Genomic DNA, 11,621 nt, shown 5'->3' on the forward strand with positions numbered 1-11,621 from the left:
GCACTCCCATGCTCTACAGTGCACCACTTCATCAACCTCCCCCCTCCCCCATGCTCCCCGCTGTTCCTGGGTGTCTGGACCTGGGGGCATCTTCACACCGGCATAACAAGACGTCTAGATTAAGATGCGAAGAGGGATCCGGTCTCTGTCCGGCTCCTTCCGCTGGACGTCAGGACTCTTGTGCGCATGCGTGACCTGTAGGTTGCACATGTGTACTCACGTCACTACTCCAAAAGGAACATTGAAAAGATTCACTTCTCCAAAAAGGAGCAGTAAAGCCACTCGCGGGACAGCTGATTTTTGGATCAGTTGTCACTGCGCCAGACCCCGATAATTAACATCATGAAGAGGCCCCAATGTCTTTAACAATTTTTATCACAGCATTTGGGGCCTCTGGTGAACTCTGCGTGTTAACACTGGCTCGGGTCTGCTGTAAGTTCAGAACTCAGATTTAAAAACTGAATATCGGGTTTTGGAATTCATGTAAACAGGTCCAGATTACATTCATTTATCTGTCTTTTTTATAAATTTTAGAGAACTCCTAATCCAAAACAGAAAAGAACCAAAAGACGGGGTTCCGCGCACATCTCTACTTCTGCCTGCCCTAAACTAGGAACAAAAATCTACATCTCCTAAAAAGCATATTATTGCTTACAGCCTAGACCGCAGTTGCATGAACACGCCCTGATCTTTGTCTGCATGAGAATACCCATCACACCCAGTTGGGATGTAGTTATCAGACCAGCGGACGGCATGCTGAATCCTGACACCGAAAGTTCGACACGGGACTTCAGATAGGCGTGGAAATACTGATGCCTATCTTAATCCTGATACCGGAATCCAGAAGGACAGCAGCCCGATCGAGATGAGTCCAGGGCGCTCTTAGCTGTTAACCGCAGGGGGTCGGAGTTAGGTTTGGGCAGCGTAGCGGGACTGGAGAAAGGTTTTGGTGAGGAGGTTAGGGTTAGGCACAACTGTGGGGGTTAGGTACTAAGGGGGGAGGGTTAGGTTTAGGCACTAACAGGGATGGTTAGGGTGCTGGGTGGGGATGGTTAGGGTTAGGCTACAAGAAGGGAGGGTTAGGGGGAGAAGAGGGGAGGGTAAGTATACTTACCCGACCCCTGTCGGGATACCAACCATCGGGATGCAGCTGTCGGTATTTTGACAGGAGTCATCCCGACATCCAGCATTAGACACCCATTCCCACCCAGTTCTGTATAATAATTGTATAGATGCAATCAAAATGCACATAGTTCTGCATCACCTTTACTGGGGCTCATTATCTATGCATGCACAATGCAAAGTCATACAAGAAACACTCTGCAAATGGTCATACATGCAGCTACTGTATGTATCAGTCCTAACGCCATTGCCATGCATGATGTCCTGGTGACAGAGTGTGTCTGACATTGGACAATTATTTCCCGGAAGCCTGACAGTGGAATGTTCGAGGAAGGGATGGAAGTAACACTAATAGGGGTATTCAATATGGGAGCGAAAACATCGTTTTTGCGTTAATATCGCACTTTTGACGTCATAATCGCAGGTTTGACTTTTACACCGTATTCAATTTCAAAGACTTATCGCAGGTTCGAAAAGTCTTTGATTAAAAACGGGGATAACTTTTCACCATTGAATAGGTGTCGAAAAAAAGTGCAGAATTGGGGTTTAGGGGTGCAGGCTTAAAAAAAATAGCCTGCACCCCTGGGAATGACATTTAAAAAAGAACTGTGTCAAAAAAAGTTTTTAAAAAAAAATAGGGACACCCCAAAAAATGTATTTAAAAATTGGGGTGAAAAAAAAAAAATGGGAAAAAATTGTTAAACAATAGGGAAATAGGTTCAGGGCTATTCTGCAAGTATGCGGCAGATGTATTCTAGAATAGAATTATAGCGGCAGGTGCACAATTGCAGAATTTTTAAAAACTTACTTTAGGGACTTAAAAATATGCTAGTACCCATTTTCATGTACCCCAAATTTGATGGGACCACTTAAAAAACCGAAAAAAATTACCTAAGTGCTCTTCTGCATCACTTCTTCAATGTTGGGAAAAAACACCTGCTGCGGCTATTTAAATCCCCGACTTTCAATTACAGGCTAAACCGGGGGTACCCATAGTGTTCCCCCATGTTTTTACAACTTTAGGGGGGTCCTACAATTTTTTTAAGGAAAAATTTGTAACTTTACGCAAATCCAACTTCGGAGTTTCCCGTTTTCGTTAATTTCATATTGAATACGGGGATAAGCGTGCGCGTGCCTGGTACTTTAACGCAGGTAAAAACTCCGATATGAAACATAAACTTCGACAGCGAAGTTTACGTTTCATATTGAATACCCCTCTAAATCACCAAACACCTGTACCACTGAGTCCAGGAGCAGGAATTGTAGATACACTGACCACCAATGGCTTCACTGTCTAAATGAACTTACCCAATGGTAATTGTTGAAGAGGGGAATTAAATGACAAGGCTTGTAACATAAAACATGTGTATATAGGTAAAGTGAGAGAGATGTATGTCTATCTATCTATCTATCTATCTATCTATCTATCTATCTATCTATCTATCTCATATCTACAGTATATCCATCTATCTCATATCTATCTATCTCTATATACAGTATCTCATATCTATCTATCTATATATCTATCTCATATCTATCTATCTATCTATCTATCTATCTATCTATCAATCTATCTCATTTCTACCTATCTATCTCATATCTACCTATCTCTCATATCTATCTATCTCATATCTACCTATCTCTCATATCTATCTCATATCTATCTATCTCATATCTATCTATCTATCTCATCTCAGATAGATAGATAGATAGATAATCTATCTATCTATCTATCTATCTCATGTCTATCTATCTATCTATCTATCTATCTCATATCTATCTATCTCATGTCTACCTATCTCTCATATCTATCTATCTCATATCTATCTATCTATCTCATCTCTATCTATCTATCTCATGTCTATCTATCTATCTCATATCTATCTATCTCATATCTATCTATCTATCTCATGTCTATCTATCTATCTCATATCTATCTATCTCATGTCTTTCTATCTCTCTATCTATTCTATCTATCTATCTGGATCTCGTCAGAATGCCAATGGCCACAATACTGAGAAAGGCATCCCGACGGTAAATATTAGGGTTAGGTTTAGGGTTGGAGTTAGGCACTAGGGGGATGGTCAAGGTTAGGCTGCAGGAGGAGCGCGTTAAGCTTAAGATTTGGAATAAAATACCGAAATCCATTGTGATCTCGTACCCAACCCAATCCCACAACCACCTACATAACCGCTATAAGCTATACTACCCAATTACATCCCCTATACAACGTCCCTAGATAACTGTCCATACTGTATGTTCTCTTTATACAGTCACACATCCTGCTGACCCCAGACAAACATTCCTGTGTGATCGGATCATTACAGCCCACCAAGAGCCTCTGCCTTCTGGCAGGACCAACAAGCAATAGGTAGCACCTATCCTTGTGTATCAATGCCTATTTCCATATAGATTGGCGAGCAGGGCCCTCCTACCTCTATGTCTGTCTGTTATTACCCAGTCTTGTTCTATTTCTTTTTGTTCCCAATTGTAAAAGCACAACGGAATATGCTGGTGCTATATAAGTTAATGTTAAGAAATAAAATAATACATCTGTCTCATATAAACTAGAGATGAGCGGGTTCGGATTTACTCGGATCTCAAAACGGCATTTTATTGGCTATCGGCTATCACGTGTTTCGGATAGCCAATAGAATAAATCCAAACTAATCCGAACTTGCGGTAAAATGGCGATAAGAACCGAGTAAATCCGAACCCGCGCATCTCTAACATAAACTGGTGAAATGGACAGTTAATATGTTTTATAAAAGTATTATGTTGCAATTTTGAGCATCTTGCAAACGTCCCGCTGCTGCTTTGTGTATATGCTGCATACAATCCCTATTTGCTTCTGTTACTAGCCTCGTCTGTCTCCTGCCCTTACCCTTCTTCCTGATCACTACCTGCCCTTACCGTGTGCCCTATCTCTCTCTACCTTCGCTCTGGCTGCCTCTTACCAGTTTAACTACAAGTTAATATCATCCTTTTGGATTATGATGATGGACAGGACTCACGTCACCAGGGCCCGGTTCCCTCCGCTAGAGCTTCTGTGCGCAACATAAGCCCAAGTGAGACCCTTTCTGCAGCCATTGTGACAGCAGCTCCTTTGTTTCTATACCTTGCGGAATACATTGTCATTAAATGTCAAACATGAAATGTAAGTGTACAAAGGATAAGAACACAAAGACATTGTAAATATTTTTATCATTATTTTCTACATCAGATTGACCCTAGGAAGCTGCCTGTCAATCATGATGAGTCTAATAAACTGGCTACAGAATGACTTTAATAAGGAAATGATCTAAGTTCCGCTGCCTAAAGCAATGACCTGCCTATTACAGTGTCACTTTGTCTCCCAGCCCCAAAGTTCTGCCTGTGTTGTAATATTTAGTATTTACTATGAGGCTTTTTAGGTTACTAAGTTCAAGAGTCGTCTCAAAGTCAGAAAGAGCAATTAGGGGGAAGATCTGTGCCGGCAGAGCCCTTTGTGCCCGTCTCTTGGCGCAGTGCTAGAAGACTGTCGCTGTTATTAGAAGCACACCAAGTGACAGCAAAGTTATGGTGCTACTAACTTCATGGAAGTGCTGCATGAAGAGCCACAGTTAAAAGTTTAGAAGTTTGTAACAAATCTAGGTCATATATAGTGCCCGAGTCGGAGACAATGATGATGTTCACGTAAGTTGGCGATTTTTTGCAATTGTGCCTGCGTCAAGATCCATACAAAGTCTCACTGCACATGCGTCCCATGGTGTGTATGCGCAAAAGTCGCAGGAGCGATTGAGCTGCGCGGTCTCTAGAACGTATTGAGCATTCAGTACAGGGAGATGGCTGGGGGCAGACCAGCTGCCGACATAAAATGGGAGATGTGCCACACGGGCACGCCCTCCAAATAGCATTATTTAGGGGCTCGCCCCCAGCATGACATAAAACGAGAGATGTGCCATACGGGCGCGGCCCCCCCATAGCGTAATCCCCATAGCGTAATTTAGGGGCTCACCCCCAGCATGACATAAAATGGGAGATGTGCCATACAGGCGCGCCCCCTAAGTAGCGTAATTTAGGGGCGTGGTCTATGGAAATTATGTCACGCCTCCTTTTGGCCGCGTACTAGGGATCTAGGGCGCCAAAAAGTAATGGAACAGGGCGCTACACCTCCTGGAGCCGAACCCTGACAGTATGTAATAATAAACAACATGATCCCCGATTCTGCTCTCTGACCTCCCCAAGTGACTCTTGAGCTCATGAGACCTTGATAGACAGAAACTTTATAAGGCTACAGCCCCGATACTGGGCTGCAGGGCGAAAAAGGAATCTAAAGCTGCTATAAAATTAACTCATTAAAGTAGTATATTATATAAATAAAAAAGGGGAGGCAATCGGGAAGCCGACTGCCTAAATACCGGCAGCTGGCTTCCCGACTGCCATTTCCCGGCATTTCCCCGACGCCGGGAGACCGGCGCCCGGCATCCCGATCGTAGGGATGCCGGGCGCCGCGAGCGGACAGCCGCGGGGGGGGAGGGTTGGGTTTAGGGCTCCCGGGGGGGGACTTAGGATTAGGCATCCCCCCGGGGGACTTAGGTTAAGGCAGCAGGAAGGGGGTGGTTAGGGTTAGGCACTTAGAGGGGAGATTATGGTTAGGCACTTGGGGGGGAAGTTAGGGTTAGGCACCCCTAAGGAGGGTTAGGGTTAGGGGGGTTAGGTTAGTAAATACTTACCTATCCACGATCGGGATTTCCAGCGCTGTCGGACTTCCGCTGCGTCGCACTCTGCTCCTTTTGGGCTGCCGCTGACGGGAATCGAACCGCTGGCCTTGCGGCCGGCGGTATTTCATACCAATTCCTAAAAAAGCAACAAGTCTATATTTGAAGAGGGCATTATGGATTATGGACCTCATTCAGACCCGCTCACAAGTGGGTCGATGGTTGTGCATTGCGCACGCGCAGCGTGTGCAAGCCCCATAGCGAGTGAGAAATTCACCCGCTCCGGGGCTCGCTACAAACGGGCCGGCTGTCGATGTTGATCGACAGCTCGCCCCGTTTTGTAGGCGGGGTGGGGGGCGGGTGGCTGGACAAACAGAGGCGTACCTGAAGGAACCCCTGCCGTTTGTGGGCGGCCCTACTGACATCACCAGTGATGCCAGTAGTGAGCTTCTGGTTCTATTAGAGCCAAAAGCTCACTGGGGCTTGTGGCAGATGAGACCCTACCACAAGGGTCTCATCGCAAGCCCGATGGTCGGACCATCACCTGGCCGCTCGCAAAACCTGTGGGTGGCCACCCACAGCTTAGCGAGCGGCCAGGAGGCCGGCTTCCAAAAAAAAACGTCCGCCTTCATTCAGAGCGAGCGCTCGTTTTTTGCGAGCGGCTCTGAATGAGGTCCTATATTTGAAGAGGGCATTATGGATTATGGCCCTCATTCAGACCCACTGGCGAGCGGCTGTCCGCTCGCAAGTGGGTCAATGGTCTGCACTGCGCATGCGCACGACGGAGGGAGCTCCGTCGTGCGCATGCGCGAGACGCGACGAGCGAAGGACTTTCCTTCGCTCGTAGTGTCTCATCAAAGGGGGCGTGCTGTCGATGTTGACTGACAGCACGCCCCCTTTGGTGGGCGTGCCTGCCAGACGGAGGCGTTCCCAAGGGAACGCCTACCGTCTGAAGCCGGCCCCACTGACATCACTAGTGATGTCAGTGGGAGTGATTTTGGCTCTGATAGAGCCAAAATCACTCCAGGGCTTGCGGTTGAGAAACTCAACCGCAGGCTTCTGCTCGCAGTTTCGATGGTCGCGATGGTCAAGACCATCGCGACCATCATCCTGCACGCTCGTATATGCTGTGGTTGGTGACCCACAGCTATACGAGCGTCCAGGAGGACGCTCCATATTAATGGAGGTGGGCCCTGATTCAGAGCGAGCGCTCTGGTCAGAGCGTCCGGCTCTGAATCAGGGCCTATGTGCAGTGGGGCAGATTGTCAGTTCTTGCCCAAATGATTGGATGACACTTTAAAGTTTTAGCTTGAATAATAATGACGGCTTAGACTTCCAAATATGGGGGCAGCGGCAGGCTGACATCCAGACTCTGTCATGAAATAAAAGACTTTTAGGTCTAAAAAAAATAAATGTATAGCACATATAATATAAGCTGTATTACAGTATTATTAACATAAACAACGTATTGCACCTTGAGATGGCAGGTATCACCGTGGTATTTTGATATTAAGGTTCCCCAATAATTTTGCAGGTGACGCCAGCTCTGGCGGTTACACCATTAGCAAATTACTGAAAGTGATACAATTTGAGATAAAAAAAAAAACTTTATCCTCGTTCACCAGGACATCTGTAAATGTATATAGAGAAAGTGCAATACTTCTCAGCAAGTACACATAAGCCATAATAATGTACGTTAAGTGCAATAGCAGGCCCACATCTCCCTGCACCCAGCAGGCACAGATAATAATATATATAAATACACTCCCTTATCTTTCCTAATGCCCAGTGACTTATTCCTGGAGAGCCACTTTACAGCTATCGACGTTCCAGGCCGCAGTGCTCAGAGAGTGCTCCATGACATATATTTAGATTATGCTTATTATACTTAACGCTCTTAAGAGGGCTTATCCTGTCTTATCACTTAACCTTTCGCACATGCCTGATACGTTCAGCTAATGCTTTCAGCGACCCAACCTGCGACAGTCGCTCTGTTCTGTCATTTATCATGTGTCCATTGAAGCATCAGCAGCACACAGAGAGTTCTAAGGTAAAAGTATTGTATATTTAGCAAGCTACAAATTTATAGTACCCCTGGCACCCCCAAACAATAAAATCGTATTTAACCCTCCATATAATAAGCATTTTGCATCATTATCTCACATATGTACAAGGAACCTGACGTTCCAGATTTTTTTTTCAAACTGCAAATACGCGCTGTGCGCAAACTGTCGAGAAGCAAATGATGGAAAGGAAACAAGATAAGGGTCTATTCACTAAGCCTTGGAGCGAGATAAAGTGCCAACCAATCAGCTCCTAACTGTCACTTTACAGGCTGTGGCCCGTATTCAATTTGAGCTGAGCCGCAAAACTTCTTCGCCTCCCGGACTTTTCGTCTACATTGTGTGTTTTGCAGGCGGAAAAGTATCGCGCGCGCATGCCCGCTTATCCCCGTATTCAATTTGAAAGTAGGCGAAAATGGGACCCGGCGAAACTTATGTCAGATTTGGGGAAATCAGCCTGACACCCCCCAAAAGATGCTCTGACATGGGGGTTCCCTATGGTACCCCCCGATTTGGCGTGCTGAAGGTATTTGGTGTTTTGAAACGGGCTCAGTAGCTGCTAAATAGCGTTTTTGTATAAGTGATGCAGAATAGTATTCAGGAGTATTTTTTCCAGAAAATAACTTATCCCAGCAAATTTGGGGTACTTGAAAATGGGGGTCAGCATATTTAAAAGTTGCAAAAGTGAAGTTGAAAAATCATGGAAAATCCACCTTCCTCAAGCACCTGCAATCAAAAAAACACCTGGGGCATACTTGGGGACCCCCCCCAGAGTCAAGGTAGCTAGTTTTTAACTTTGTATCCCAACATTTTTTTCTTTCGCCCCCAAAATGAAAGTGATTTTTTGGGGTGTCCTTAAGTGTTTTTTTTTTTTTAAATTGACACAGTTTACCTTTGGGGGACTGTCTGAAGGCTGTAGGGAGGTTCCCGCAACGTTGCACCCCAAAACCCCAATTCTGCACTTTTTTCCGCCTGCTATTCATAGGCAAAACTTTTTTGCCTATTACATTGCATTGACTTTCCGCCTAAGGCCTAGGTGGAAAGTCTTTCAAATTGAATACGGGGTAAAAGCAAAACAGGCGAAAATGACGTCATCGGTGAAAAAGTATCGAGGATCCGGACTTTTCGCCTCAAATTGAATACGGGCCATTGTCTCCATTCTGGTTCCACCTAGAGGCATATTCACAAACAATGGGTGCAAACACCATTAATGTTGCAGTACATCTAACATTAATTATTTCATTATCCTGAGGGTACAGCAGATAGAAAATCAGTGTGGAGCAGCGAGCCCCCCCATACTGCTCCCTGGGGACAGGCACTAGAGAAGGTGGGGGAGGGGTCATCCTTTTTAATTGATGTTACAAAAACACATTTACTGCAGGGCTCGTTTGTAGGAGCATATCAGAGACAGAACGCAATGTGGTTACACTGCTCTGCAGACTGTGCAACCGGGTCCCTGTCTGTCTCTAATGCTCAGAAGAGTTGGTGGAATAACCGGAGTTACCAAAAAGTTGATTTGTTTTTAATGTTAGTTTTATTAGAGATGAGAACTCTGTGAGCGCTGATGACGAGTTGAATGCACATTCGTTCGGGGAGCGCACCGTGCGTGTTGTAGTCACGCTGGTGGGGGGGGAGAGATTGGGGGGCTGACACCGCATGCACAGACATCTCGTCGCTGTATTTTTTGCAAAAAATATAGAGACGTGTGTGAAGTGGATTCGCAGGGGCAAAGCTGTATCGCAAGCTCTGTCCCTGCTGGAGGATCTTCGTACATTCCTGTGATATTTCCTGAATTAACAGTGCAAATATAGGCTAAAATATCACACGACCACCGCATTTTTGAAATGAGGATGGTAGTAAATAGGGGCCTAAATCAGGGGAGTATCTATAATGAGTGCAGGGTGTGCGGTGCACACGGGCCCAGAGGGGCCCGCACCACACACCCTGCACCCATATTATTTAAAACTTACCTCTCCAAGGTCCCGCGCCGGATGTCGGCGCTGTACAAAAAGGGGAAAAATGTCTGCCGCGGCCATTTTTCTAGCGTTTTGCGCATGCGCAGTAGACTCCGGGCACACTCTAGTGCCCGGAGTCTACTAATGCTCCGGTGGCCAGCCAGCTGCGTCAGTTGGCTGCCGTCCGCCGGGCAGAGAGGATGCCCCTGGCCTAAATGATGGATAATAGTAGAAACATTGTTGTACAATGTCAGGCGCTCAGCTTATAGATACATAGCACTCCTTTAGCACCATTGTACGTGGGTAACTTACCAAGCTGTATATGAGTGGGAAGAAGAATCTTACCATATAAGCCACAGTATACAGAGTATAACAATGGATACTAAATATATATACCACCAACCAGTCCTGGAGTGGTCACTGTAACTTACAGACTAGTCCATGTTAGCGTTATTACATCGATGTTTGTTTTCTCCTGATGTTACACCTTTTTTTTAATGTACTCTTTTAAATTTCCAAGAGCAGGTCGGAATCAGTGACCCCATTTCAGAAATAAATAAAATAAATGTTTGGCAGCTGCTAGAAACTGTGTATCAACTTCATGTGGGAGATGTATCAAGCTTTCTATAGAGTGCAGAAGTGAGCATGTGGGTAAGTTGCCCATAGCAACCAATCAGCTTCATTTTTAGAATGTACAGTACTTGATAAGTTCTAGCTAGAAGCTGATTGGTTGCTATGGGTAACTTCTACACTCTTTAGAAGGTTAGAGACATTCCCCTCTAGGTGAGCACCATCACCCACTGTCATAGAAAAAAAATAGCGCTGGTTATACTTCGTATTTGTGGCGATACAGCCGTATGGTAGGTTATAGTCATCGCTGTACATGGTAATTAGAGAAACACTTAATTACGGCCACTAATCTCACATGGACTTACGGTGACAGAGGATGGATCAAAGCCCGGTTCCTTGGGAGCCTCGGGTTGGGGTGGTGGCGGCGGTGCGGCCTCTTCCTTCTTAGGTTCTGGCTTCTTGGGCTCTGGTTTCTTGGGTGGCATAGTGCTGGGTATAATATCTTGGTCACGGTGTGGAATGAAAGCTGACAAGGGAGCAAAATGCAGAGAACAATCTGGCCAAAAAGGTCTTTATGTGCTCAGCCCTTAAATGCCACCCAACCCATCCCTGCCCCTCCTCCTGTATAAGTGCCCAGACAGCTCTTGACAATAGAGGGACAGGAGAGACAGCTATATAAGGAGAGAACATCCACTCGGCTATTTTAGAGCAGGTGGACATAGCATTGTTACGAAATAGCCCGGAGAAGGGGGGGGGGGGGCTTGTAGTACCTTGCATGGGAGGCTGCTACCTTATCCGATGTTCTAGGTTTAGACACTGTACATTCTATTGCTCATTCCCCGACAGTGGACTTTTGTTCCTTATACTGTGCATCAATATTATTCGTGAAACACGTTCCATTCCTTCTGTGCGAACTAATGATGGGGACCCCTCTCGCTCTCAGTGACTCTGCAGCACCGAATAAACAATTTTACTGCACAATCATGAGAGCAATTGGCAAATGTCAATGTTTCGTGAGGGTCTCACTGGGCAAAAAAAAGAAAACATATTTTGTTGATTAAATGCAAAATAAATTGAACACAATTACACTAAAGATGTTTCGTACCCTTACTATGTATTTTCCAACTACTTTTTTTGTTGTTTGAACCAGTCACACGGGGCTATATTTACTAAAGTGAGAGTTTTTAGAAGTGAAGATGTTGCCCATAGCA

The 11,621-nt window shown here is 45.3% G+C and overlaps 1 protein-coding gene across 1 annotated transcript in view; it reads right to left on the reverse strand.

The window, feature by feature from the left end:
- Positions 1–10,996, reverse strand: part of MYL3 (myosin light chain 3) — a 51,298-nt gene extending 40,302 nt beyond the window's left edge. The window contains exon 1 of the mRNA XM_088450787.1: positions 10,776–10,996. Coding sequence (XP_088306913.1) covers positions 10,776–10,895 — 120 coding nt within the window. The 5' untranslated portion in view covers positions 10,896–10,996. The remainder of the gene's footprint in view (positions 1–10,775) is intronic.
- Positions 10,997–11,621: the final 625 nt, after the last annotated feature.

The sequence above is a fragment of the Taudactylus pleione genome, unplaced genomic scaffold (genome assembly GCF_031769625.1).
Source record: "Taudactylus pleione unplaced genomic scaffold, aTauple2 ptg000524l, whole genome shotgun sequence".
NCBI classification, from domain to species: Eukaryota; Metazoa; Chordata; class Amphibia; order Anura; family Myobatrachidae; genus Taudactylus; species Taudactylus pleione.